At 56.2% G+C, this 26,749-nt stretch overlaps 9 protein-coding genes across 9 annotated transcripts; 6 read left to right on the top strand and 3 right to left on the bottom strand.

Moving 5' to 3' along the window:
* Positions 1–2,305: 2,305 nt before the first annotated feature.
* PG986_015046 (DNA photolyase) lies at positions 2,306–4,373 on the top strand (the record flags this gene model as incomplete). The annotated part of the gene is made up of 5 exons (XM_066851268.1): positions 2,306–2,475; positions 2,539–2,823; positions 2,894–3,246; positions 3,267–3,361; positions 3,432–4,373. The coding sequence occupies 5 exons, from the start codon at positions 2,306–2,308 to the stop codon at positions 4,371–4,373; spliced, it is 1,845 nt and encodes a 614-aa protein (XP_066692357.1).
* Positions 4,374–5,203: 830 nt separating this feature from the next.
* On the top strand, positions 5,204–5,587 carry PG986_015045 (uncharacterized protein; the record flags this gene model as incomplete). The annotated part of the gene is made up of 1 exon (XM_066851267.1): positions 5,204–5,587. One exon carries the CDS (start codon positions 5,204–5,206, stop codon positions 5,585–5,587), a length of 384 nt encoding a protein of 127 aa, XP_066692356.1.
* A 620-nt stretch (positions 5,588–6,207) lies between these two features.
* On the bottom strand, positions 6,208–6,626 carry PG986_015044 (uncharacterized protein; the record flags this gene model as incomplete). The annotated part of the gene is made up of 2 exons (XM_066851266.1): positions 6,208–6,408; positions 6,552–6,626. The coding sequence occupies 2 exons, from the start codon at positions 6,624–6,626 to the stop codon at positions 6,208–6,210; spliced, it is 276 nt and encodes a 91-aa protein (XP_066692355.1).
* Positions 6,627–7,252: 626 nt separating this feature from the next.
* On the top strand, positions 7,253–11,626 carry PG986_015043 (uncharacterized protein; the record flags this gene model as incomplete). The annotated part of the gene is made up of 5 exons (XM_066851265.1): positions 7,253–7,276; positions 7,362–9,845; positions 9,898–9,998; positions 10,057–10,739; positions 10,794–11,626. The coding sequence occupies 5 exons, from the start codon at positions 7,253–7,255 to the stop codon at positions 11,624–11,626; spliced, it is 4,125 nt and encodes a 1,374-aa protein (XP_066692354.1).
* A 597-nt stretch (positions 11,627–12,223) lies between these two features.
* Positions 12,224–15,220, bottom strand: PG986_015042 (uncharacterized protein; the record flags this gene model as incomplete). The annotated part of the gene is made up of 1 exon (XM_066851264.1): positions 12,224–15,220. One exon carries the CDS (start codon positions 15,218–15,220, stop codon positions 12,224–12,226), a length of 2,997 nt encoding a protein of 998 aa, XP_066692353.1.
* A 1,392-nt stretch (positions 15,221–16,612) lies between these two features.
* PG986_015041 (uncharacterized protein) lies at positions 16,613–17,290 on the top strand (the record flags this gene model as incomplete). Its single annotated transcript, XM_066851263.1, has 1 exon — positions 16,613–17,290. One exon carries the CDS (start codon positions 16,613–16,615, stop codon positions 17,288–17,290), a length of 678 nt encoding a protein of 225 aa, XP_066692352.1.
* A 183-nt stretch (positions 17,291–17,473) lies between these two features.
* On the top strand, positions 17,474–18,475 carry PG986_015040 (kinase; the record flags this gene model as incomplete). Its single annotated transcript, XM_066851262.1, has 1 exon — positions 17,474–18,475. One exon carries the CDS (start codon positions 17,474–17,476, stop codon positions 18,473–18,475), a length of 1,002 nt encoding a protein of 333 aa, XP_066692351.1.
* Positions 18,476–19,825: 1,350 nt separating this feature from the next.
* Positions 19,826–20,540, bottom strand: PG986_015039 (uncharacterized protein; the record flags this gene model as incomplete). The annotated part of the gene is made up of 2 exons (XM_066851261.1): positions 19,826–20,240; positions 20,491–20,540. The coding sequence occupies 2 exons, from the start codon at positions 20,538–20,540 to the stop codon at positions 19,826–19,828; spliced, it is 465 nt and encodes a 154-aa protein (XP_066692350.1).
* A 781-nt stretch (positions 20,541–21,321) lies between these two features.
* Positions 21,322–22,546, top strand: PG986_015038 (inorganic pyrophosphatase; the record flags this gene model as incomplete). Its single annotated transcript, XM_066851260.1, has 4 exons — positions 21,322–21,516; positions 21,647–22,110; positions 22,170–22,253; positions 22,351–22,546. 4 exons carry the CDS (start codon positions 21,322–21,324, stop codon positions 22,544–22,546), a joined length of 939 nt encoding a protein of 312 aa, XP_066692349.1.
* Positions 22,547–26,749: the final 4,203 nt, after the last annotated feature.

Below are 26,749 nucleotides of genomic sequence, written 5' to 3'. Positions count from 1 at the left end.
ATGGGTGGGGTTTCATTCCGGCTCTGCTCGACCAAGGTTTCCAGCTCGCCTTGCACTTGCTGCTGTTTCTGAAACAAAGCGAACACACACCCGTCGCAGCCAATCAATTGGACTGGTCGTTGGCCTGCTGACTTTGCTATGGCTTGCTGGGTGCAGGTGGAGGGCGCCATGGTGGGGTTCATCAATTGACTTGTTGACTGGCCCCCCACCCCCCTAATCAGAAGCCTAATTGGCCCCCGACACAGATCCTAGGGCGGGCGGCCGGAAAACAGCGCCCGTGCAGCAAAAGAGGGAACCTTGCTCGTTGGAAATCTCCCATGTCTGGGTGCCTGGACTTTTCTCTACCCGTAAAAAAAAAAAAAAGACTGATGCGAAAATGATGAGTTACCAGAAAATTGAAGATCTGCGCATTCAATTGGCCGAGCAAACACTCATTATTTGTGATCATCATTTCCTCGAGCATCCGGGAGGAAGATTACAAACTAACCCCCGGCCTTTCTCGTCAATCAACCTGACTGACATGTGTAAAGAGGATCCAAGTCCAAGCCAGAACAAGTTACTTGTCCGCAGTGAGGATAAAAAAAGAATTTAAAAGAACGAGACCTTCTTCTTCCCCTCCCTCCCCCTGAACTATGAATGCATGCATCTATTTTCTGTGTCGTGTCGTGTCATGTCGTGTGTCTGCCTGGCCTCTTTCTTTCTAGGCCACTTCTACGTGTAGCTTTGAATGGGTTATTCTCAGAAAGAGTGTCATCTCCTCTCTTTTCCCTCCTCCCCCTTCCACATGGGACCCCATTGGCTCGGCCACGATCATCCAGGCCTGCGCATGACTTGCATTTTCTCAACCCACTCTGAATACACCCGGTTGGGACCTTGGCTTCCTGGAAGGGAATATATAATTACAGTTCTAATTATGTGTACCCCCTCCCCCTGCTGATCTTGCCAATAGCAACTTGCGTCGTCGTGTTGGTCGACGGGCTCGATGATCACCAACTTTACCACCCAACTCAATCTACATGGATAGGCATCGTATATGGAACCCCCCCCCGTATATGCGCATGAAAAAAGGCCACGAGCTTCTGTGTCGGGTTAACGAATTCTCGATCCCGGCGCTCGGCGTGGACGACGAAGAGGAGTGGAGAGAGAGGCTTCGGAGGGTGGCACCCCAATCTACATAAGATCTCTCCCCATCTCCGGCATTTTTGCCAGTAGTCTGCTTCTATGGGTGGGTGGTTTACCTGCTCAAACATCGTCGCATCTTCCGTGGCCATTATGCGTTATGCTTATTAATGAAGAGGAGCAATAGGTAAGAACAACAACACTTCCTCTGCTAGCTGAGTGAGCAAGATTATCTTGGGTTCATCGTAACTTGCAAGTTTTGCAAATTCTGCAAATTGCTATGTTATGCCATGCCATGCCTTCCCTCAGGGTCGTTGGTGGTTGTTGATCATCTGCCACCATTCCAATACCTAAGTACGTGAGATATTTTTTTCATACACCGACCGAACCTAGGATCCGTTGGCGACTTGCGCGGGATATTACACTGTTATGTGTCACCTCCACCACACGCAACCAGGGAACCAGGGGCTCCCAGGCTCCCCCAGAGAATTGCGTGCAGCTGCCCGTATGCCGTTCCTGCGTAAGCGCAGACCCAGAACTTCTTCTCGTCTTCTCCCATTGGAGGGGGTTGGAGGAGATGAGCAAACTGAAAAACAGCTAGACTTTCTTGGTGCCTTCTTCAGAGTTGTCGTTTCAGGGCGACATGATACACGCAGCTTGGCAAGCCATTGCAGCCAGTCCCCAAAGCCACCAACTTACGGAACATGAAGGGAATACCAATGGCGCTGTCAGGTAATCGAACCTAACCCCCCTCATGCAGTCTCCCACCCAGTCTTGCCTAGTTGTATGCACGTATGTATCATAAGGTCCAGCCAAGTATGGTGAGCAGGTCTACCACAAGGGCTTCAGGCGCAACACCGGTTCCCTCGAGTTGTTGCCGGATGTCAATGGACAGTTGCCTTTCCCATCATCTGCTGCAAGAAGAGTAATAAAGCATTGCTATCGACTCTGCAACCAAAGAGCTATTCGATTTCCAAGAGGTGCATGGCACTACTATATACTATTCCGTACTCGTAGACCCAAGCTGGTGTGGCTGAACTGCTGACATCATGGACTCGGCCGAGAAACTAATATGCTATTAGTCCGGCATATCGCAGCATTGAACCTCGTATCCAGCGACAGAAAAGTCGCGTCCTTAATCTTTAATTACCTGTATGAACACGTTGTATATACGAATTCCGGAACCATGAAGGAAGCACGAGTCCTGTACTGGTTCCGCACCGACCTACGCCTCCACGACTCCCCGGCGCTTCAGGTCGCTCTGGACCTCAAGCCCGCCGTCTTATACCCCATCTTCACCTTCGACCCTCACTACGTCTACCACTCCAAGGGCAGCGGCAACCGATGGCAATTTCTGTAAACTCAAACTCTCTTCTCTTTATTCGGGGGAATGTTCTATGAGACTGACTAGCCCCCTAGACTAGACTGCCAAATCGACCTCTCCGCTTCCATCACCAAACTCAACCCCAAGTCCAAGCTCTTCGTCCTGCGCGAGGCGCCCCAGACCCTGCTGCCCAAGCTCTTCACGGCCTGGCGCATCACCCACCTCGTCTTCGAGCGCGACACGGACGCCTACGCCCGGGAGCGGGACCGGGTCGTGTCCGCTCTAGCCCGCGATGCCGGCGTCGAGACCGTGACCCGGTCCGGCCGCACCCTCTGGGACAGCGACGCCGTCGTGGTCCAGCACGGCGGCAAACCCACCATGTCCATGTCGCAGCTCCAGGCCGCGGGCAAGAAAGTCGGCGCCATCCCACGGCCCATCCCGGCGCCCAAGTCGCTGCCGGATCCGGGTGAAACCCCCTATCGACTTTGAGCAGGAACTGCCGGACGCCGACCCGAACTTGAACGCCTCGGTGAGGGAGGGCGAGTTTAAGCCCTACAAGACGGGCATCGCGGGCCCCCACGGCGACTTCCGCCCCGAGGTCCTCGAGGAGCTCGGCTTCGCGCCCGCGACCACACCCCACCGCGGCGGCGAGACGCGCGCCCTCAAGATGCTGGACCACATCATCGCCGACGAGGAGTACGCAGCCAAGTTCCAAAAACCCAAGACGAGCCCGGCCGCGTTCGAGCCGCAATCCACCACTCTCTTGTCGCCGCACCACCACTTCGGCTCCCTATCCCTCGCCTGTTCTACTGGCGCGTCCAAGACCTGGTCTCGCGCTATAAGGGCGCCTCCGCGCCGCCCGAGAGCCTGACGGGCCAACTGCTGTTCCGCGACATGTACTTCGCCGCGCAAGCCGCCGTCGGCTCGCCCTTCACGCAGACGTACGACAACCCCTATTGTCGTTTTATCCCCTGGCACCTCCTCCAAGGTCGAGCACGGCACCGAGACGGGCACCAACGCCATCAGCGGCGAGTACCACGTCGACTCCCCGCAGGCGGAGCGCTGGTTCCAGCGCTGGAAGCACGGGGTCACGGGGTTCCCCTGGATCGACGCCCTGATGCGCCAGCTCAAGCACGACGGCTGGATCCACCACTTGGGCCGGCACTCGGTCGCTTGCTTTTTGACAAGGGGCGGGTGTTATGTTCACTGGGAAAGGGGGGCCGACGTCTTTGAGGAGTGGCTGATCGACCACGAGCCGGCTTGCAATGCGGGGAACTGGCAGTGGTTCAGCTGTACTGCGTTTTTCTCGCAGTACTTCCGGTGCTACAGCCCCATCGCCTTCGGCCAGAAGTGGGATAAGGAGGGCCACTTCGTGCGGCGCTGGGTCCCGGAACTGAAGGGTCTGGATGCAAAGTACATCTACGAGCCCTGGAAGGCGCCCCTGTCGGCGCTCGACAAGGCCGGTGTCCGCATCGAGGGCGACGGCGGGCTTGGAGCTGGTGGCGATGGCAAGGCCAAGCGCGAGGAAGGGACATATCCCGAGCCCATGTTCGACTTCAACGAGCGAAGGAAGGTATGCCTGGACGCCATGAAGACGGCGTACCAGGTGGGCATCAATGGAGATGACGAGAGGGTCCAGAACGGTACGTGGAGGGAGCTGTTCGAGGCAGCCGGGCCGGGGGAGATGCAGGAGGAGGACCACGCCTTCAGTGACGCGGATCCAGAACACGCCGATGATTCGGAACATGCGTCGCATAAGAGGAAGGTCCAGGTGAAAAAGGAGGGGCCTATGGACCGTCACTTCAAGAAAATCAAGAAGGAGGAAGAGGTGCAGGGCGCGAAGGTGCAGTGGCCGATTATAAATCAAAGTGATCCTGACCTGTTGACAATCGCCGAGCTGGGTCAGTCCAGCAAGGAGCACTTTCGTTGATGTCTCCTTTCCAGGAACCACAACGCAGTATTTATCTACAGAAAGAGAAGCCATACCTGATACCTCTTTCCTCATTACCAGAGCTGCGTTGTTGGCAAGTGATCACTAGCACGATTAACACCTGCAGTTAATACCAAAAATTTCTCTTGGGCATCATCATGCGCATTTGCAATAGTTGAGCGCTGACACTGAGTGAGCATTTGGTTCGCTCCTGTCTCCGTATCTGTACAAAACACCCTTCTGTTCAAGTTTCCGGCGCGCCTACCCTACCTATGTATCTACATCGAGTGCCAAAAAAAACAAAAAACAAAAAAAAACACGACGTCAGCATGTACCTACCTCAGCTACACGCCATCCCACCAGCCGCCGCCATGAGCCCTACTTACCTCCCAGAAACCGACAAGCGAACGGCAAGGACGTTTGGCCGCCCTGCGCCTGACGACGTCCCGGACCTGGGACGCCGTGCTACCCTGACACCCCCAGGAACTATTTCCACTACCTCGCTTCACGCCCGTCGTGTCCGAAAACTTCCCAAGTATTTCCACAACCGTCCAACTTACCGCCCACTTCCAGAGCATCTTAGAGTCCACCAGGAATGCCGGCGTCTTTTCAATCTCTTATACCCCAAGCCATCATCGCCACTACCAGATTCTCATACTACTCCCCACCAACATTCACACTCACTTCCACATTCCCATTCAATCATTACAACAACACAGCCAGCCATGGACAACATGACCGTGCCAAGCACTCTCTACACTCCCCAAGAACATCATTCACACACCCATTTAATCACAACAGCAACAACAACAAGGCCAGTCATGGACAACATGATCCTACCAAGGCAAACGCAGCAGCAGCTTCTCTGGAGCACCGAGGCCACCCCCCGTGCCGGAGAATCCAAGAATCAGGGCCTTGGCGCAGCCTACGCTATAGCCGGTTTTGTTTTCATCGCCATCGCCTGCCTGGCCTACAAGTGGTTCTGGACGCGCAGACAAGCAAACAACCAACTACCGCACGCGGACCCGGCAGCTGTCGGCGGCGGCGGGTTCAAAGACAAATTTGTCCACACCGCAAGCAACATCTGGCAAAGAATGGTGGCGTGCTTCAGGTCGCAACCGCAGCAGCCTCAGCCGGGACAGCAGCCGCAGTCACCGAGCGCCAATGCCGAGGCCGGCAGCTCCTCGTCCCCAGGGCACCACCACGCTCTTTGAGGAGCGAGCGAGCGAGACACTTGTCTGTTTGGACTTGTGCATATACCAGCGTTGTGGACAACCAGAGGAGGTTGGTCTGATTATCCCCTTAATGGCGATAGCGCTGCCCTCGCCAAACCATACCGTCCTGTATATACTTGGTTGGAGGAGTTCAGGGACGATTTCCCTTTTGAGGGACCATCAAGCGTATCATCAGGATAGCATCATTTGCAGCGTCTGCATCTTTCGAGTTTGCGTCAACAAGAAAAAACCGTCTATTATGTTAGAAATACAGCTCCAGGCCATCGTTGGCCCGAGTTGCCCCATTTCCGTTCCACACGCCCACTCTGTGTGTCTCGTCTTGTTCGGTCTAGCGGTGCAGGTATGTACAAATTGACAGGTGGTTGATGGCGATGGTCCCGTGTATAGATAGCCAGCCCTTGAAGCAGCTTCTCCCCGTCGATCCATCCGTCCATCATCATCCTCGGGTTCCTTCGCTCCTCGGCTGTGGACACTGGGCAGCATCTGGTAAGTGATGCTAGTCCATGAACTCTGGCATGCCTTATCCAGCCCTCTGCTCCTGCTACCTCTGCTGCTTCCAGATGTTTCCCTTCTCCTTGTTTGTGCAGGCAGTTGGTTGTCTATGCGGGCGTTGTTCGCTTGAGGTCGCGCGAGGCCTGCTTGAGGCTCCAGTTGCACTCCTCGTAGGCGCGGCCGGCGCCGAAGCCGACGCCGACAAAGGCGGGCCATGCACGGCGCTTGAAGAGGAGGACGGAGAAGACGACGCCGAATCCGAGGCCGAGGGTGGACTTGATGAGCATGTTGGAGAGGCAACGATCCCACTGTTGAGAGGGAGGAGACGAACATTTGGTTAGCAAAAGCTCGAGCTACTACTACCACCCCGCCCGGAAAGGTGTAGCCAGGTATCGTGCAAGGTGCTCGAGGGGCAGCTGGGCAGTTTGTAGTCGTGCAGGGAGAGCGTTACCTTCTCGTTCAAAAGTGCCTCGCTGACGGGGCGCGAGACGGCGCTCGAAGGCCGGGGAACCGAGGTGTCAGACATGGTGGGTTGGGTGTGCTGTAGATGGCGGCGTTAATATCAATTGCTCGCTGTCGGAAAGATTGTTCGTAGGAACTGACCTGGGGTGGTGTCGGCGTGAGGTGTGGTGAACAAGAGGTTTCTTGTGTTGACGTCGTTATGTCATGCGATACAAATTGAAGCTCTCGCCCTCCAAATTCACAAAGCTCGGCTGGCCGGGACTGGCTGGGCTGGCAGACTGGGGGCCCTTCAATTGGGCCTTATCGCTTTAGGCGAGCCCCGGCTGCTGGATTGTGCCTGTGCCTGTGTCTGTGCTTGGTGCTGGTGCTGGTGCTGGTGCTGGTGCTGTGGCGAGTGCCCACCCACACCCACACACAGGCTTTGAGGCTACAGTGAGTGAGTGAGAGCTGGGCAAGCTGGGTCAAAGGCGGTGAGGCGCTAGCAGCATGGATTAAGTTTAGCGTCCCCGCCTGCGATTGAGCCGGCAGAATCCCCCCAAAAAGTTGCGATTGAAAGGTCCCGTCTCTTATCGCGGGGAGCTTTGGGAGGCGATAGCAGACTGGGACTGAAAAAGTGACAGACTTGGATCCAAGGCCCCGGTTGATGATTCACGAAGTCGCATGCCTGTCATAGGCCGCCCAACAATCGCCATGGCCAAGGGAGAAGATCAAAATGTAATTATTCCCCTAAGCTCACCACCATGCAATCAATTCTCGGAGAACATTCCCCGACTAACCCGTGCAACTCAACTTTCTGTAGGAGAGGTATCTGGCCCTCATCAAATGCGCCAGGTCGCTCGACCAGGACACCACCCAGCCTCTGAACGACAAGATCGACAACCTATGGCGCCTCATATCCGCCGCCAAACCCGCTTCTTTCCACGCCGCCGAGGAGATCGGCCTGCGATGGCTGCTCAAGCAAATGGACGGTCCCACCGACGCCGCCGAGCAAGTCCGCCGATACCCTTTTACCTGGACCATCCTCGGCTACCTCTTCGACCGAATCCCCCTCTTCTCCCTGTCGCGCATCTTCCTCGAGAGGCGCTTCCTCGCCGTCCTCCAGCAGGCCGCCAAGGACCTGGCCGCGCCGCATAAACAGCAACCCAACTCGGATGTGGTAATGGCCGACGGGGACAGCAAGGCAGCAAAGAAGTCCAAGAAGAGAAAGAGGGAGAGTGTTGCTGCGGCCACTTTCGACCTCGAGCAATTGCGCACCCCCGAGCTATGTGTCAAGTCGGCCGCCGAGCTCTTTGGCGCATTGGCCAAACTGCTCTCCCTCCTCGATGCTGCGCCCAGCCAACTCGCCGAAGAGGTCACCATTGGCGCCGAACATGTCAAGTCGCTGTTCCGAGTACCGGCAAGCGAGTCGAGAGAGCTCGTCGCCCCCTTACTCGCCATCTGCCGAAGGGTCCCAGACGTCTTGGGGGGTAGTATTCCTTCGGACTATCTGAACTGGATCCAGGTTTCGGCAGCTGTCTGGGAACTGCGCGCTGCTCGCAAGGAGGACGCCGTCGATTTCGCCAGCACCCTGTTTTCTCCCTGCTGCGCTCTTATGAACAAGCTGGAAGGCCTGGCCTTGGACGAGCAGAGACAGCCCATCGACCCCGTGGCCCACAAATGGCTCTGGGAAGCCTCCCAGCTGGTCATGAAGAACCTCGTCAGTCCTGCCAAGGCCGCCTTCTCCAACTCCGACAACGGCAATCTCGCCATCCCGACTGTTGCACTAGCTAGCGCAGGCCGAGACATCGCCATCGGTGCCGAGGTGCTCTGGGGGCTTGCGGCTGAAACCCGGCACTCCGACGATCCTCTGAGCAAGAAGGATTTCGCGCTGTGGACACAGGGCGTCTTCGCCTTCTTGCTGCAGGCCCTCGAAGAAGCCGAGGCTGCCGATAAGGCCGTCATCTCGCGCATGCTGAACCTCGCCATATTTACAAAGTCTTCCATCGAGAGCGCTACGACACGCCGGATATGCACAGAGTACGCCTTGAAAGACGGCACAGATTGGCCCCTGGTGGCCAAGACGGTTCAGTGTGAGCCCGACTTGTTTGTCATGGACACCCAGCTCCGTACGACCCTCTTGGATCAGGTCAAGACCGTGTCGCGCTCGGATGGGCCTGAAAGCGATGTCGTCGTGGCCGAGACTCTTGCCCCGTTGATGCAGGCATTCTCTAGGTTGCGAGACTTGTCCGGGTTCGTCCACATATGGCATGCGCAGTTGACACAGCTGGAGAACGAATCAAAAGAGGCTTTAGACAAGTCCATCTGGGCGGATTCCAGACTCAGGGATGGGTTTGCGCAGATCATGCAGAGTTCGCTATCGACGACGCAGGTGCTCAACTTGATCGACTGGTTATCCTCTCAGGATGCTGGCCCAGGCACGTTGCTTATTATATGCGATGCTCTGGCCGAATCTGTAACCCAAGAGGCATTCACCAAGGCGGTTGGGTCGAAACTGGTCGACCTGGTCTCGAAGAACTCAGTCGATAAGAAATTTTCTGCGGGGATTCGCGCTCTCAAGTTCCGAGTAGTCGGTACGACGATCACCTGGTTGTCATCCGAAGATGTGCGTCGAATCTGGACAGACATCAGCACCGAGACCAAGAAGGTTCTCAAGAGTGGTTCCTTTGATGCGGCGCGCACCCTCGAGGCATCCAAGTGCCTCTGTCAATTCTGTCTAGCCATGCCCGACGAAGCTAGGTTAACCAAAATCGGATGCCAACCACTGTCAAGGCTCAATGCCGAGGTGGAAGATCACAGTGATCTGGCCACATTTCCGTACTTCCTTGATTATGTCGAGGCTATACTAGTGGGGTTTGCGAAGCTCTCGCCATCCTCCGAATACAAGGCCAGTGGCCTTCACACAGAGATCTCCCAATTACTGAAGACACTTCTAAGATTTCTGCGTGCTGGAGTGAGAGAGTCTCCCTCCATAACTTCTATTCTCCAGCACTTCGTAAGAATCTCAGACAACTTGGCCCTCCAACCCTTCCTTGATGAGATCCTGCGCGACTTTGACGAAGCCAGCGATGTCTGTCCGTGGACCAAGGATGGATTTAGGATCGACCTTTCTCTGTTGCTCATGTTTCCCATTGAGTACTTATCCAAGAAATGCCGGAAACGGGTCATGTCGTCGTGGGCGAAGTGGAAGTCTCAAGTGGCAGATCACTTTTCGTCGTCCAACGAGTACGCAGATCTTGTGATGAGCGTCCTAATCCATGTTTCAATACAGCCAACATTCTACAATGTAAGCCTTGATCTGTCGATGCTCAAATGATGCATTGCTAACCGTCATATAGGATATGAAATTCAGTGATATTGTAGACTTCGGCCTGAGGTTATCCTCGCAGCCTACCAATATCCTTACTGACCTTGGCAAACTGACTGAGCTCACTGTCGGGTAAGTCATTCCCTTTGCACCCCAACTTGCGGTTTGGTTCATCGCTCACAAGATATAGTCACATGGTTGATACTGCAGGCCCGGCAGCAGCTACTTACATCGCAGCAATCTCTGCCTATGCCCAGGACCTTGATGTCTCTGAGACTGAGGATAGGAGGGTACATTTGGTCCTGCTGCAAAGTGCCATGCTTGCTCTCAAGCGTAGAAACCAAGGCAAACCGACCAAAGCGATCAACGCCGATGTCCTGGTACAAAAGCAACGCACCATCATCGAGCAGAGCCTGACCCGCTTCGCTTCGGACTGGAAGAAGAAGGAAGACCAGATTGACAAGGGCAAGCCCGCCGAACTCGACTTGGCACTTGATGCTTCGGAAATGATCAGGGAAGAGATTGCCGCCCAGCCCATCGGACTGCCCTCCAAGACCCTCAAGCGGCTCAGCGAAGCGAGCCAAAAGCTCTGCGTCGATGGCAACAGCACAGGCTGGAAGCTGAGAACGTTTCTCACCTGGAACCACAATGCCTCTGGGGATATCGAGGAGTTTGTCAAAGAGCAAAGGTCTGCTGCCGCGGGACTCGGCGACGATGAAGAGGCCGTCTCTGCTTTTGTCGACGCTGCTACCAACGGCTTCGATACGGCGAAGAAGCTGGAGCTGCTTCAGCATCTTACCGGCAACCACGACTTGTGGAAGGAGTCTAGCGCGGTGTGTCTCATCGTGCATAGAATCGTCAACACGATACCATGTAAGCAACATCATTTGGACTTCTCCCTGACGCATCGTCCTAACATTCATACAGCTTCGACAAAGTCCATAACTTCCGAGTCCGGCTCTGCTTTCGACCTCGCGACTGTCCACAACTCACTGGCGCTTCTTCTGACCAAGACGACGTCGCTGAAACAGTTTGAGAACATCTCCAGGACCATGGTCGACCTGCTGGAGAAGGCCGCAGCGGCGATGAGTCAGTCCAACATCGACTTCACCTTGTCCAGCATCGCCAGGATCTGCTCCCCGGAAGGCCCCCACTTGGAGAAGGGCCCCCATGCCACCGGCGAAATCTTCGCACACCTCTACGACCTCGTCGCCGCCATCATCCGACGCCACCGAACCCGGTTACGAGGCCACCACCACCTCCTCGTCACGATCCTGCAGACACTCCTCCGCGTGCTCCTGGCCGACCCGGCCCTGAGGTCATCCTCCAAACAACCTACCACCACCACGACTTCCTTCCTCTACCCGCCCTGGCTCGACGAACCTCTGCGCGCGCACCACGCCGCCAAGCTGACGCGCCTCCTCACCCTGCTGTGCGAGCCCAGCAACGCGACCCTGGCGTCGAGCTCGACCAAGAAGCACAAGAGCGCGCTGGACTCGGCCAAGGACACGGCCAAGCGCGAGGTCGGGCAGCACGTCTTCCGCGTCGTCCTGCTGTACATCAAGCTGCAGCTCGAGCGGGGCGACGTGCCGCGCGACGTCCGCGCCGCGCTCGAGCCGGGCATGTTCTCGGTGCTGAGCGTGACGCCCGACGGCGGGCGGCGCATCCTGAACGAGTCGATGGATGCCAGTGGCCGTGTGATTTTCCGGAGGATGTTTGCGGAGTACTCCAAGTCGGTGAGGCGGAACCAGAGTGTTTAGGAGGTTACCGGTATGTCACCTTGAGAAGGCAAATAGTTGTCAAAGCAAGGAAGGTGTGGTTAGTTCAATGTAGATAAAAAGATTTGGCGGCGTTCAGGGGGGGTTCATTGCGCGAGGCTCTCTACTTATATATCTATGCACCTTTAGGTGGAGGTCGTCATAGCAGGATAGGTAGATACTCAAGAGACTTGCATTTTCCCACCATATCCACGATGTCTCAGATCTATGCTATGCGTTGCACGGAAGATGAGCATGCGATTGCTAGCTGCGTATGTGGGTAGGTGAAACCTAATAAAGACTTTATCGTCTCGCTGACTAGGATCTCAAATAATTATCGGTCGTTCCCAACTCGTGCAAGTAAGCCTTGGGTGTTACGCTCATCTAACCAACCCACGTAACTCCCTACTACTACTCAGATGATGAGCAACAATGACATGGTACACACTACGTAACACTACGCAGGCAACGAGGAGCCTACGAAACTTTTAAACAGTACAATGGTGACCCCGTATGAAGTAAACACCTAAACAGCTGATACATCAAACAATCCACGCCCGGCAAGGCCCTCCATTGATAACACATGCCGTCCCCTCCCGATCAAGCCTTCTTCGGCCGACCCCTCCCCCGACCCGCCGGCGAAGCAGTCGAGGGTGTCTTGGCCTTGCTGCTGCCATTCGTAACCGCCGTTCGCTTCGTCACCCGTCCCGTCGACGCCCGCTGCGGAGTCGTGGTGGTGGCGGCGGCTTTCTTGTTGGGAGTAGCAGCAGTCTTTTTCTTGGCGGAAGTAGCCCCGTTGACCGCAGTAGTGGCAGCCGGGTTAGAGTCGTCTTCTCCGCCCTGAAGCGATTTCCGAGCAGGGCGACCGCGGCGTTTGGGGGTGTCGACAGCACCCTCTTCGGTCGCAGGTTGCTTGGCCTTGTCCGTCATGGACACCGCAGCGACAGCAGGTTTTCCCGCCCGCCCGCGCGAGCGAGAAGTCGCGGTCTCTTCAGATACCGGCGTCTTGGCGTTTTCAGCTGCAGCAGTTGAAGCTTTGCTGGGCCGCCCGCGCCGGGGCGTAATGGTAGCGCCCCCTTCAGTCGTATTACCCTGCTGCTTGCTCTTCTCCAGAGCCGCCGTCGCCACATTCGCGGTTGTCTTCTCCTGTGCCCGGGCTTTGGATGGCCGCCCGCGGCGCGGGGTAGCATCTTCCTCGGGCGCGGCTGCCTCGCTCTTCTTCTCTGCTGTCGCCGCCGATGCGGCGGGTGTAGTAGTCTTCGCGGGCCGACCACGTCGTTGAGGGGTGGGGATCACCTCTCCCGATGCGGCCGCCGCAGTCGAAGCTCTCGCTGGTCGTCCGCGACTACGGGGAGTAGGAACCACCTCCTCTTCAGGCGCGGTCTCCTTCTTGTTCTTCTTCGTTGCCGACGCCGTTGTACTAGCAGCTTTCGCCGGACGGTCGCGGGTGCGAGGCGTGGCGGCAGTTTCTTCCGGCGCAGCTGCTTCGCTCTTCCTCCTCGTCGCCTTGGCACTGGTGGCCTTCTCCTCAACTTCCTGGCTCTGCACCTGTGCCTTGAGAGGCCGTCCGCGCCGCGGTTTCGGCGGCGTCGCCGCACCGGGCGCACTCGACTCCGCCACCGAGGCGAGTTCGTCAGCTGGGGCGCCCTGGCCCCGCGCAGGCCGTCCGCGTTTCCCAGGGACCTTCTTAGCCGCCGCGGCCCGCTGCTTCGCCCTGGCGACCGCGACCGAGGGCTTCGCCGCCTTAACGATCTTGGGCGGGCGTCCGCGCCGAGCCGCGACCGCAGCCGGCTCCAGCGCGGGCACGGGCGCGGCGGTCTTGCATCCCTTGGCTAGTTCCACGGCCATTTCCTCTTGGGTCTGTTCCCTTTTGGGAGGACGTCCGCGGCGGGCGGCGGGGGTCTTCTCCGGTGCGTCCTTCTTCTTCTTCTTCTTCTTGGCGGCGACGGCTTCCGCTTTCTTTTGCTGCAGCAGGGCTTCGGCCTTCTGGTCCAGGAGCGATCGGGGCCGTCCGGCTGGTCGCCCCCGCTTGGCTCCAGCAGGCAACACTACTTTCACCTCTGTGGCGGTCTTGACCCGTCGCGTTTTCTTGGGCGGCGATGGGTCCGGGAGGGGCGCTTCGGCTTCGCGTTTCCTTGAGGCTGATGCCCGGGCGCTCTGTCGAGGTGCTGGCAGTTCGGCGTCATCGGCGCTTTGCTTGGACGACGGCTCATCGAGATCCATTGGGTCCTCCGGGTTTTCTGGCTTCCCTGGCTCGCCCGTCGACTCTTGCTGACTTGGCGACTCATTGTTTAGAGCACTACCAAACAGCCCGAGTCCCGAGGCGGAGGATCCGGTTCCGAACATCCCAAAGGTGGGTTGGGCGTCCTTCTGTCCATCAGCGGCCGTGGACTGCGTCCTCGAGAAGTGCAGGCTCAGATCCCGGTCCTCGACATCGCGGTGTACCTGTCCCGGAATAGGCGGCTGATCGAAGTCCGCCAGCCCGACGATCCACGAGTTCTCGGGCCTTTTGTCCATCCGCCGCTCCAGCACCTCAATTTCGTCAAATTCCGACGGGGTGAAGTGGAGGTCGTTGTGGTAAGTGCGCAGCCCCACGCTCTGCAGCGGCTTCGTGATGCAACTCAGATCCTCGGGCTCCGGCGAGGGCGACTCGTGCCGCCACTTCCAGGACGCGACGCGCTCGACCTCGAACCCGGCCGCGAAGTTGAACTCGCGCCGCCACTCGCCGCGCGCCTGCCAGCGCTCCTTGACCGTCGGACCCAGCCGGCCCTTGTACTGGATGCGCGTCGCACGGTCCAGGCGGTTGCACCGCACCGTGTCCTCGAAGCGCTCGAGGCGGAAGACGAACCAGGGCCGCGTGATGAGGAACGCCTCGGCCTCCTCCTGCGACGAGTCGGGTTCCAGATGGGCCTGCGGCGGGCCGGGGACGTGTTCGGCCCTCCTCAGATTCTGGCGACCGCGCAGCGCGCGCAGGACGAGCCGCTTGCGGTTCTCCTCGACGGCGTCGCGATCCTCGGCGGCCTGCGGCTCCCAGGGCCACCGCCAGTCCCGGTAGCGGTCGGCGGGGGTGACGTTGCGGCCGGCGAAGCCCCAGGCCGGGTTCCAGACGCCCAGCTTGCGCCAGCGGTTCTTGAGGACGTGGCGGACCACGAGGCCCTGGCGGCGCGTGCCGACGGCGGCCTCGCGGAACGAGTTGGAGAAGGGCATGCGCTCGTCCTCGCGCAGGGCGTCGGCGTAGAAGACTTCGGCGGGGCTCAGCAGGACGTGGGCGGCGGCCGCGATGCTCTCGAGCTCGGCCTCGTTCAAGGGGCGCTCGAGGGTCTGCACGACGTCCTCCGGTAGGTCGTCCCCAAGGTGATGATGATCATCATGGGCAGCAGGCGGTGGCGGCGGCTCCAAGAATTCGTCGTAGCCAAAGTCCTCGGGCTCGGAGGACTTGTAGGAGGGAGGCGCATCGGCCTCGAAGCGGCGGAGCGACTGGTCGCGCAAGCCGTCGTTGGCGGCTAAGGCCTCGAGCGCGGGGACGGCGTCCTCTGGCACACCTGGCTCGGGCACGTCGCCGCCATGCTCGCCATGATTGAAAAAGAAAGGCGGCATCCTGAATGTGTGAAGCTTATCCACTGCCACGATTTGGTACCATCTAAAACGACGATGGGGAGAAGAAGCCAAGGAAAAACATTGATGACAGGAACAGAACGCGAATGGCTGGGGGCAGGAACGAGAGAGCGCGTCTCCGGGTAAGCACTTAGGTTAAGTTAAAGTGGCATGTACTTACTTAGGACGTGTTTACTTTTTGTCCGCCAGCTTAACTTTCTGCCGCGCACGTCCCCTTAAAGGGGCTAGAAGCATATGTCCGGTGACGGCCTCCTTTTTCTACATATCAGCCGACAGTTCAGCAGTGTGTTTACTTCGACCCCTTGGCTGAAAGTGAAAAAAGCCGGCTGACCGTCGTCTTGTCTTTTTCGTCTCGTTTCGGGACCGGCCAATCGTATTTAATTATATCGACGAATTTTGGCTGAATAAAACAGCCGACCTTAGTCCGGCTGATCCAGCTTTTCGACTGCCTTACAGGGCCTTACAGGGCGTAGGGGGGGGCGCTGTAAAGGGTACTGTAAAAGGTGCTGTAAAGGGTGCTGTAAGTGCTGTAGCTTATGAAGGGTGCTGTGGGAGTGAGTGTGGCATTGCTCACGCTCGGCCCTTAACGTACGCTCGATCTCCCGAAACGTTGATTCTTATTTCGAATAAGATTCGAATAAGCCAGCTGAAGAGGTGCGTGCATCGGAAAAAAAGTTAAGCTGGCTGACAAAAAGTAAACACGTCCTTAACCTACTTACCCCCGGCTTTCGCTTTCTTGGACTTTTTCTTTTTACAGTTGGTACTTCCTCAGCGCGTTTTCCCTTCCCTTGTCCCGCACTGGCCAGGCCCAGGCCCAACGGCCAACGCCACGGCAGGTCAAGTGGACATGCGCCAATCACACACACCACCTCCAGGTTTGAACGTCGCATGAAACCAACGCCTACTACAAGATCTTTGTCCAGCCCATTCCATCCCTATGTTTGTTCTGATTGAACTGATGCCAGGCCATTTCATTCCTAGCCACCTGACTCTATGCATAACGACCTACGCTGGGTAAGAAGGCACAGCCAGGGTAGTTGTGTGGAGGTCAAGGTCAAGGGGCATGTTAGTCTCGTAGCATTAGAGACGATGCATCAGGTGGCAGCAGAAAAAGAAAAGGCCAGCAAACCGTTTTGTGCTCAAAAGACCCGACACAAGATTGCCTCCTGAATTCAACTCCTACTTATATATCACTTGTATTCCATGGGACACTTCCGAGAACAATTCCTTCCTATACCAAGACTTCTCCGCACACTAACTCTCCCTTGTCATGCATAATGTCATCTCAATCGGAGCAACCCAGGGAGTTTAACTCGTTCGATTCACCTGACACAGAAACGCTGTTCCACTTGGTCCCTACCAACGAACTCGGCTATGAGGCTTTCCCCAGAACTTCCGTTTTCTGTCAAGAAGCAGGCTGAAGGACAACACCGGACGCTCCAGACTGGGTTTGGAATCGGCTATCACGTCCCCAAGACCGCTCAGAGCCATCTCATTGCCGAGCTTGGTCGCAATGCTGATATCGTGCTGCCCGATGATGATGCGCTGTCATCCATCCACGCTGTTTTCGAGTTCAGTCATAGTCCTTGTCGTATTCTTATACGTGATCGCTCCGGGCAGGCGTCCTCTGTCAAGTGTGAGCCCGTCTCTGCTCAGGAGATGCCTGCGGAAGAAGAGGGACACATTAAATTTAGCAAAAACTACAGGCTGATAATAGGACCATATACTTTTGATCTAGTCTGGTATATTACTAACGGCACACAGGCAAGGGGGAAGGCCATAGACGGCTACGAAGGGACGCTACGAAAGGCCACGCTGCGATCGTTCCTTAACCACCCCACGGAACAAATCGAGCCCGAGAAAGGGTGCAGGTATCCCCCAAGAGTGAAACCAGAAAGTAGCCTTGACTCCGGTGTCACCGCAACTGCCGAAGAGCCCAAACTCCTTGGACGAAACAAATCCGGCCAAGTTCGTCTAGTCAAGATCCTAAACCCAAAAGGGGGGAGACTTGCGCAGCAATCAAAGGGTTTGCGTCTGCTGTTGGCCCAGTAGAATCCCGAGCTCTCATAAAAAATGAGGCCAAGATGATGAGTTATCTAAATCACGTTAGTCATCTTTGACCATTTGTTTTCATCCAGTCCGATCACGGCTAGTTCCTGATACTACAAGCAGAAACATATCATAGAAATAGAAATACTGGTATGCCAAGACAGTAACGAGCTGATCCAGATAAAGATGCCGCAGAGGCACTCTTTGACGACACTGACGAAACTCTGGTTCGAATCCGGCGGTATTGGGTCCCGCGATTGGAATGCCATCTGCTATAAAGTTGCAGAACACCTGCTGTCTGCTCTCGCCTACCTTTCCGGCAAGAGCATCATTCATCTGGATGTGAATCCCGACAATATTTTGTATTACCTAGAAGAGGAAGAGCGATCAAATGACTCGGGCGGCAGTCCCCGTGGCGGTTTTCAATTTCAGCTCGCCAACTTTGGTCATGCCACCTACACGTATGCAACGATGATTACACCAAGGCGCGGAACGATTGACTACTACCAGGCTCCGGAGTTGCATCTCGACACCTCCAAAGGCGTGATCCACCACAGCCACAAGAGTGACATCTACTCGCTCTGCGTAACCCTTTTAGCTGCCCTCGAAGGGCTACAAACCTTCTGTTCGCTTGAAGGCACCCCCAATCACCAGGATATTCTGTTACTCATCCAAAAGAAGATCACACGCCACCCCTTTCTCCAAGACACGGGCAAAATCAACCCCGACGAGAGGTTATCAGCAACAGACTTGCTCGAGAAGTACTTTAACAACTCCCGGTCAGGAGAGCCAACAGCAGAGGCGAGGAAAGAAGAAGTAGCAGTAGCAATGATTTGCGATATTGATATGCAAGATACCGAAGCCCCTCCGCCTCCCGACCCGCCGTCACAAGAACTCTCTTCGATGCAGTGTATCATCCACAGTTCAACGAGGATGAGGCATCCTGCCGAGCGTTCAGCCGCATGCCGCATGCCACCTCCGGCCAAGTTGACTCTCGAATCCGGAGTTCGAAAGAGTGGCCGGGCAACTCCAAAAGAACAAGCCGTCGAACATCCCGATGCCCCACTCCGAGAATTCCAAGGGACTCCGACTTGTTTCACTGAGGCCCGCCGTTGGACTTTATCAACCAGGCTCTGGTCGACATTGCGGGATAGCAAATACTTATCCAAAAAAGCCCATCTGGAATAACCAGGCGTTATATGTTAAGCTCCACCTTTTTTCATACGTTCTCTTCTCTTCAATGTAATAGAATTATATACAGATAAAGATGGGGACCACCTTTGACACAGACAACAACGTGGAAAGTCTTTCACCTCAATTCGGTTAGGAACCACGTCACATCTGAGACGAAAGACAACTGAATCGAGAAAGTCCCCCACATTGTATAGAAGTAGCCATTATATGTGAAGAACCCGCTTGATTGGTACACTTCGGACCTTTGTGGCGTAATGCCTGTCGCCCAGAAGGAGTTGGGCAATGCACACGTATATAGACACCCAAGGGCCCGAACCTGAGTATTTTGATCATCGTAGCCCCTAGCTAGCTACAAGCATTGCATTTTACCTCCCTTTCCCAGATAAGAATATGAAGTCGTGCAGCTCACCAGTTTCAGCTGACACTTTCCGCGCTATAGTACTAGTATAGCGTCTAGATCCAATAGTGCGGATGCCGGGGCTTGCGCCACCCATGCGCTAGTCCTCGCCGGCCGGCTCTCCAGTTCCAGAACGGGATCAAGAGCAGAGACGTTCTTGGATGAAGCAAGTCTGGGGTTCTCAGCCGCGGCAGCTGAAGTGCGTATTGTCTACCCGGCCCTAGGACGATTGAGCTAGAGCTCGGCAACGACTAACAGCCTGTACTAGACTATAATGGCGTCAAGTAATCTTAAAAGATAACACCGAACAAGTGTGCAGCGAGGTCTTAAGCAGCGAAGATATCTCGGATTGCAGCCAAGAAAAGGTCTACTCTCTTTGCCACGCTCCTTTGCTCACAGCCCACCACACTCGTTATCCTACAACCCCCCAAGTCACTCGTTTTACCCATCCATCCCCATGAAGCAGAACATTGCCTTGTTGTCGGCCTTCGCCGGGCTTGCGGCGGCATCGTGTTGCAGAAGCAACCAGTGCTTGCGAGGTGAGTGAGACAGGACACAAACATCCAAATGAGGTGTCTCATTGTATTGGATAGCATGAAACTAATCCTCCGCGACAGAAATCGTGGCCGACACTTTCCCGGGCCGAAACGGTGTACAGGACTGCTCGGCCTATCTCGCCGTCACCGTCACGCCAAGTGTGTCGTAAGTGGCCCGACTTGCCCCCTTCCTCCACGTTGATCATCATCACCAGGATAGCCAGCTAACTGACGAAACCACAATACAGCACCGTGTACGAGACTATCAGCACCACCCGGCAGGAGGACACCACCCAGGTCGAGTCCCAGTTCCTGACTGTGGCTGAGACCACGACGGCCTCGACCGAGACCGTCTACACGACCGAGACGGTCCCCACGACGGCGACCGAGACCAGCCAGGCCACCGCCTTCTCAACCACCGTCGCCTCCACGGCGGTAGCCACGACGACGACCACGCGCCGCACCACCATCCCCTACGCCCAATACACGGCGGGCCTCGGGAAGCGCGTGGCCGTCGCGTCCGCCGTCGCCCCCGTCATCCCGGACTACGCGACGGCCGCCTGCAGCGTGGCGAACCAGTACGCCGCGGCCTGCCTCTGCGCCGGCGTGACGCCCGTCACCACCACCGTGTCGGCGCCCGCCGCCACCGTGACCGCGACCGTGTCCATCCAGGTCGTGTCGACGGTCCTCTCCACCGCCGCCGTCACGGAGACGACGCTGGTGCCCGTCACCGCCACCGTGGTCGGGACCACGACTGAGTTCGATGTCGCGACCATTACCGACACGGCCACGATCACGGATGTCACCTCTGTTGCTACTTCCACCACTTCCACCCAAACATTAACCTGGATTATCATACAGCTATAATCTTATTGTATTTTCATTAGATACACATATATATTATTTCATATATAATCATATATAATACCTTACTGCTAAACTGGGTTCCGCCGGACAAGAAGATCCTTAACAGGTCCTATGACGTAAAATGGGCATAGACAGATGTAGTGAGTGCTAGGAACAGTTGCGAACGGCAGGCGAATAATAATACGTCGGCTGCATGGTCTGGCGTGTACTTGGCTGTGGGTGTTAGAAAATCACGAGTTGTCACAGTCAGGAACGTCATCGTAAGCATATTCTTTTTCGTCTGATAAATGCCGTGGTGCCAGTCCGCTCAATCCGGACAATCCCTGGTAGCGGCGGCGGGATGATGCTTGCGGGGCACTCGTGGTGAAGCTGCCGCGCCCCTCGGACGGCATCCAAAAATAGCAACGTGGGGTTTCAGTGGTGTGGCATAGAACGCCAAGTGACGATATAAGAGGCACTTGACCTGCATTTACATATGTATGAGAGCTATTTTGGCCCGAAGCCGAGTTGCTCTACTGCCCGTATCCGTACATGCATGCGAATTTCACCGACTGTCGTGCTTTCATAAATAGCTACCTGCGACTTAGAACCCAACCCCTCTCTCCTCCAAAAAGGCGGTGATCCCTCCTCGACTGATCTCATCTCCAGCGCGTGCCGGGGGGGGCAATGCAGCCTGAGTAAACAACTCGCCCGCGTGCATTGGAGCAGTCGTCGAATGCCGAGCCCAACTCTTATTGCCAGTGCAGCTTTCCCTGAAATTGAGAGGCAACCTATTGGTTGGTCCAAGTCCCCCGCGACGATCGACAATCGACATACTACGCGCAGGACGACGGAATCCCCGCAGCGCCGTTTCAAATTGGCGTCGCCCACGTATCGCAACCGCAACGCAACGCTGCTGCGGATCTGCTTTGTCTCGGGCATCGGAAATTCGAAATTCGAGCCTGTTGAGCCCAATTTCCATCTCATACACCACTACATACCCTCTTTTTCTTTTTTTTCTTTTCTCTTTGAGCCGCTCCGACTTATCGCAGCCAGCAGCAATGTTGGTGACGGACAACAGCAGCTACACGTTGCGCAAGGCCGGCCAGCCCTTGACCGCCGACCACCGGATCTGGTTCGAGCGCGACGGCCAGCCCATCTCGCCGTTCCACGACATCCCGCTCCGCGTGCACGATGGCGAGGGGTCGCTGAACATGGTCGTCGAGGTCCCGCGATGGACCAACGCCAAGTTCGAGGTGAGCCGCCCTGACCACTCTTCCTCTTCCTCTTCCTCTTCCTCTTCCTCTAATGGGCACGCGATGGACCAACCAACCACCTGCGTGCGCAACGTAGATGGAGACGCACGCTCACCGCTTCCCAACATAGATCACGCGGGATGAGCGCATCAACCCCATCGGCCAGAACGTCAAGGGCGGCCAGCTCCGCTTCACCAACAACTGCTTCCCCTACCGGGGCTACCTGTGGAACTACGGCGCCCTGCCGCAGACCTGGGAGGACCCGCACCACGTCCACCCGGACACGGGCCTGCCGGGCGACAACGACCCGCTCGACGTGCTGGACATCGGGCGCGCCGTCGGCGTGACAGGACAAGTCAAGCGCGTCAAGGTCCTCGGCATCTTGGGCCTGCTCGACGGCGGCGAGACGGACTGGAAGGTCATCGCCATGGACGTGCGGGATTCCCTTTCGGAAGTGGTGAATGATGTCAGCGACGTCGAGACGTACTTTCCGGGGCTGCTGGATGCGACGCGCGACTTTTTCCGCATTTACAAGATCCCCGACGGCGAGGAGCCCAATGAGTTCGCGCTCGATGGCAAGTTCATGAACAAGAGGTAAGTTCTCCCTCGGAAGGGTTCAAGCGACGACAACTCACACTGACTGGTACCTGAAGGTATGCGCTCAGCGTCATTGCCAACTGCCGAATGTCCTGGAAGCGGTTGATCACCGGGACAGCAAGCCGTGGGGACATTTCAATGTGAGTACATGTATTTACCTACTTAGGCAACCCCCCCCTCCGAGATCGCCGGGCTGTTGGCGCAAGCCGTGCTAACGAAACGCGCCCACGGTGAAAGTGAGAACACGACCCTGAGCGGCACGCCGGGCAAGATCGACCCGGACGAGCTGGACCTGCCGCCCAACGAGGACCTGCCGCCGGCCGACGTCGCGCCCAGCGAGGACTGGCATTTCATTTCGCGCGAGGAGCTGGCTCTGTCGACGGGATGGGTGGCGATTGAGGATGGGGAGGGGACGGGGAGGCTTGTTAGCTAGATGAAGCAGCTGCGGCGGAAGACGAAGAAGAAGATGGGGGTGAGCCTCCCTCCTTAGGAGGGGCAACTGTGGATAAGATCCGACACAACTCTTCTAACGAACGAATGAAGGGGCGGGCCATCGATAGACAAACGACAAGCGGCAAACGGCCTTTGACCATCTAACGGATCAGAGCCATGGGGACATGCCGAGCATCCGGCAGCCTCCCTTGACACTAGGTTGAAAGGAAGGATATCAGGAGGCAAAGCGTAAACGAATCCAGGGTACGCCCATGGAAAACGATTGCAAAGGCCAGCATGCTGTTCCAAATCCGAGAGCGGGCCGCCGGAAGCGTTATGAGAGACGAGAAACAGAGAGAATGACATCAATTGAACCTGGATACACTACACGCATCACCATTCACCGGCGTATGTTGCTGGAATGCCACATTTCTTTACGCGGGCCGCTGAAGCTACCAACTCGATGGCACAAGCACTTGGAGTGGTGTTAGTTAGTTGTGCCGTTTCCTCACGCGCGTAGATGTATGCTTCGGAGCTTTCACGTTGTTGCCTGTGAGTAAGCCCCGGGCTCTCGGCTGCGAACGAGTGCAACGACTGTGGCCTCCTCCGTTAGACAGAGGCGCCTGGGCAGCCAGGATAGGAGGTAAGTAAGCCAGACCGGGAAGAGGAGAAACGGGCGTACATGATGGCAACCCAACGGGTAGCAGCCGTCCAAGCTTCAATGAAGCATCCATCATCGGCCGTCCAAAGAGCATGCGTAGGCACGTCGGACAGCTTCAGAGCCCCAACACCGGAGGGCGTTCACCATTGAACCATCTGTCCACGCCGTCGCACCAGGAGCTGGGCAAGGCATCCACGGCGACTAGAGTTGACAGATGCCACATCCGAACTCGATAGACACTTGGCTACAGCCAAGGCGGTAGCTTGTCATCCGAAGGCGCTGGTCTTTGACTCCATTCGCTGGATACGAGTTCGCCTAGGGGACTCATAGATCCTACACAGCCCACAAGGTCAAAAGGGGACGATGAGGAAAAATCTACCCTAACCCAGTCCAGTAGCGGCGTACAGTAAGCGTTAATGGTCTTTGTCATCTTCTTGTCAAGTATCGAACCCCCTTTTTGACGGGATGTGTCCGCTCCCAAGTGCCCCCTTACTACTTGAGCACCTAGCCTCCCGGGAAGAGGGAAACTAACTAAAGAGATCCGACAAGCCACCACCACAAGCTCGCGACGGGGCGGTTTCCCCTCGCGTTAGCGATTTTAGCCCAAGTTGACAGCGACCCTCAAAAAAGCAAATTGCTGAAAAAAAAAAAAAAAAAAAAAAAAAAAAAAAAAAAAAAAACCGACATGTCGAAACGGTTCAATGTCCGGAAAAGCAGGAAGCAGAATGAAAGTCGGCTTGTGTCCGATCCGGGAGGCAGGGAAAACGTGCGGTGTGTAAGTAGGTATGTAGGTAGAGCGCGCAAGCCGTCACAGTGACCAGTCAGACGGCGCTCCATGGTGCGACGTACGTCACGCTGCATTCTTCCCCTCGGCGGGCGCATACCGAAGGGGGGAAAGAATGAACAGACTCGGACGGTGGTTTTGGAAGGTCTTTCTCGCAGCTCGCCCTCTCTTCATCGGTCGGCCGCTGGATGTTTTGTTTTGCGCCCGCCCAAGCTGATGGCCGACCGATGATGCTGACAAGTTCCCCCGTAAAGCATGTGTGTGTGATGGTGACGGAATGCGATGGGTGATCCTTATTGGCCGCTCATGAGGATCTGCAAAGCGCAGTCCAAATTTAGACAGACCTGGCCTTCTGGGCCTCTTTCCGGTAGCCAGTAGCTTCACTCCGACCTGAAGCTCCGACAGCTCTGGCTGGTTGTTGGCTCCCTCCCTTCTCTCTCTCTCTGGACAACCGCGCGCGCGCGTAATTAGAATCACGTTATGATGCACTGGTAAAGAAGGACTGGCTGACTCCTCAATGGATGCAACGCATGAGATAAGCGCGGGTTAAGGGTTCGGGGAAGCGAATAGAACTAACGCTCTCGGCAGATCTCGAAACAAATTTAGACGCGGGTCGCGGGACGCGGGCGCGAAAAAATAAAGTATATAAAAAAAAAAACGACAGGCAGTTTATTTTTTTGACTCTTTTCCCCCTTAGTGCAACTCGCTCGGGAGATGAGCGTACGACAGGGACGATCCGGCCTTGGCATCCAGACCGGCCGATCGTCTGCTCATCACTCTTGTGTCTGGACCTGCGGCTCAAATAAGATCGCTGAAGGCTCTTTCCTGTTCCTGCTTATACGTACATATACATCATGATTGCAGATCGCATACAGACATTGTTCGTTTCTGGTTGTCAGCCTACATACCTAGGCTAGGCAGGTACTTCGAGCCGATCAACGTGCAGCTAACAGAAGTTACCGAGGGGGCGGACGGGGGCCTTTTGCCTCCCTCCCGCCGGTGTTGGGGGCAAGAAACAGAGAGCTTGGCACTATCGAACTCGTATTGCTCACTGCCTTTGAGACTCGTCCGTCATCCAGATATCAACGACGTGAACGATCACGTAGAGGGTTGTTGGATACTCGCCGGACCAGGTCCGTCTCTGCTGATTGATTGATTACTGAGATCCAAGGGGGGGCAGATCTCGTTATCTCGCCCGCTGCAGAAGGCAGAAAAGCAAGCCGAACCGAAGGCGATTTTCGCGGGAGGGACCAATCAGTGCTCCCAGATCGAGGCTTTCTGTGCAGCGCGACAATGGCTAGGGGGAGAAGGTCGGCCTGTACTGTACTGCACTGGTCTGGTCAGCGTGTCTGCCCCCGTCTGCCCCTGGCGCCTGGCATTGGCCTGTCTGTCTGTCTGTCCGGCTTTCGGGAGGATCCACCGCCTGCTTTAGCCAACCCCCGTTTTAACCTAGTCCGTTTCACATGCAGGGGTAGGGACCAAATCGACGCTGGCTCAGAACTCTGGCTCCCAAACCCACCCGCCCAATGGACGGTGTGCAGTGTGTGTGTGCGTGTCAGTCAGTCTGTCAGCTGTTTTCTTTTCCACCTCGTTCCTCGGAAGAACCAATTGAGTGATGCTCTTTCCAGCGAAAGCGTGGGATCGGATGTTGAAGCGGTGCAGCATGGTTCGTTCTGGCAGGGGTTCGGACCTGGACGATGGAAACAAATAAACATTGGACGAAATTAGGGTAGGTGAGTCTACAAGACTTCGCCTCGTTCGTTCGCTCGTCCGCGTACATTAGTAGGCTGGGCAGTTAGTTGACATGCAACGGTGGTGATGATCATGATAACGTTGAATTCGTCTTCGTCGGAGAATGGATTGGCCTAGGCAGGTATGTAGTCGCGTCGAGACGAGCCGCACCCAGGCACAAAGAGCCGGCCGTCGCTTTCCCTGTTTTATTTTTGTTGTGCCTCGCGCACAGTCGCGCTGCGCTGCATTTTCGCATTGAGTCAATCAACCAACCAATCTCTCCCTCGGGGCTGTTGCACGGCTCGAGCGCCCTCCCGTAATCTCGGGGATACGAATGCACGCCCACAATCCCATTCCACGATTCCACCTACAGTTCAACCTACCGGCCAACCTGCTACGGCAACTCGAAATCACCTTGGATACCTCGGCCACCTTGGCCACTGGCACAAAAGCCAAAGGGCGGTGCAGAGCAAGCGGGCGGGCGGTGTCTCTTGTTCCCCAGAGCGGGCCGACACACGACAACGCATAGTTCGTGTCATTTCCAGAGGCCAGCTGCTATCCCAATCACTCATGCCGGCATCTCCCAGCAAGAATCGGAGAAAATGGCAAGATGCTTTCGTCAGCACAAACCTAATAATACACCCCCCTACGTTACGTCTTACGTGCTGCATCCACTGCAGCCAGACACTCGAAAACGAGTTGGAGAGAGCGCGACATACTGGGCGACCCGAAACCTGCCCAGTAGGATTCTGGGCATATGCAAGCAAGCCAACGTGAAATGCTACTTTTGACAGCCACACACCGGACAGCGCATCAAAGCGCTAAGAAACCCAAAATGGACCCGTGTGTTTCTGGTTGAGAAATCCGACGATTGTTGCTTTTTTTTCTCTCTCTCTTTCTCTTCTTCAGCGCAGCCTCTTGCCTCCACGCTGGCTGACATATCCCAGCAGCGCTGACCCGAGCTTTGGAGAATAGATAGGGCGTCCTGCCATTTCCCTTCAACGTCTCAAGTCACGCCACAGGAGCCG

Source organism: Apiospora aurea (assembly GCF_038362705.1).
Source record: "Apiospora aurea strain CBS 24483 chromosome Unknown utg000011l_segment0_segment0, whole genome shotgun sequence".
Classification (NCBI taxonomy): Eukaryota; Fungi; Ascomycota; class Sordariomycetes; order Amphisphaeriales; family Apiosporaceae; genus Apiospora; species Apiospora aurea.
This window is presented reverse-complemented; position numbering and strand designations above follow the sequence as displayed.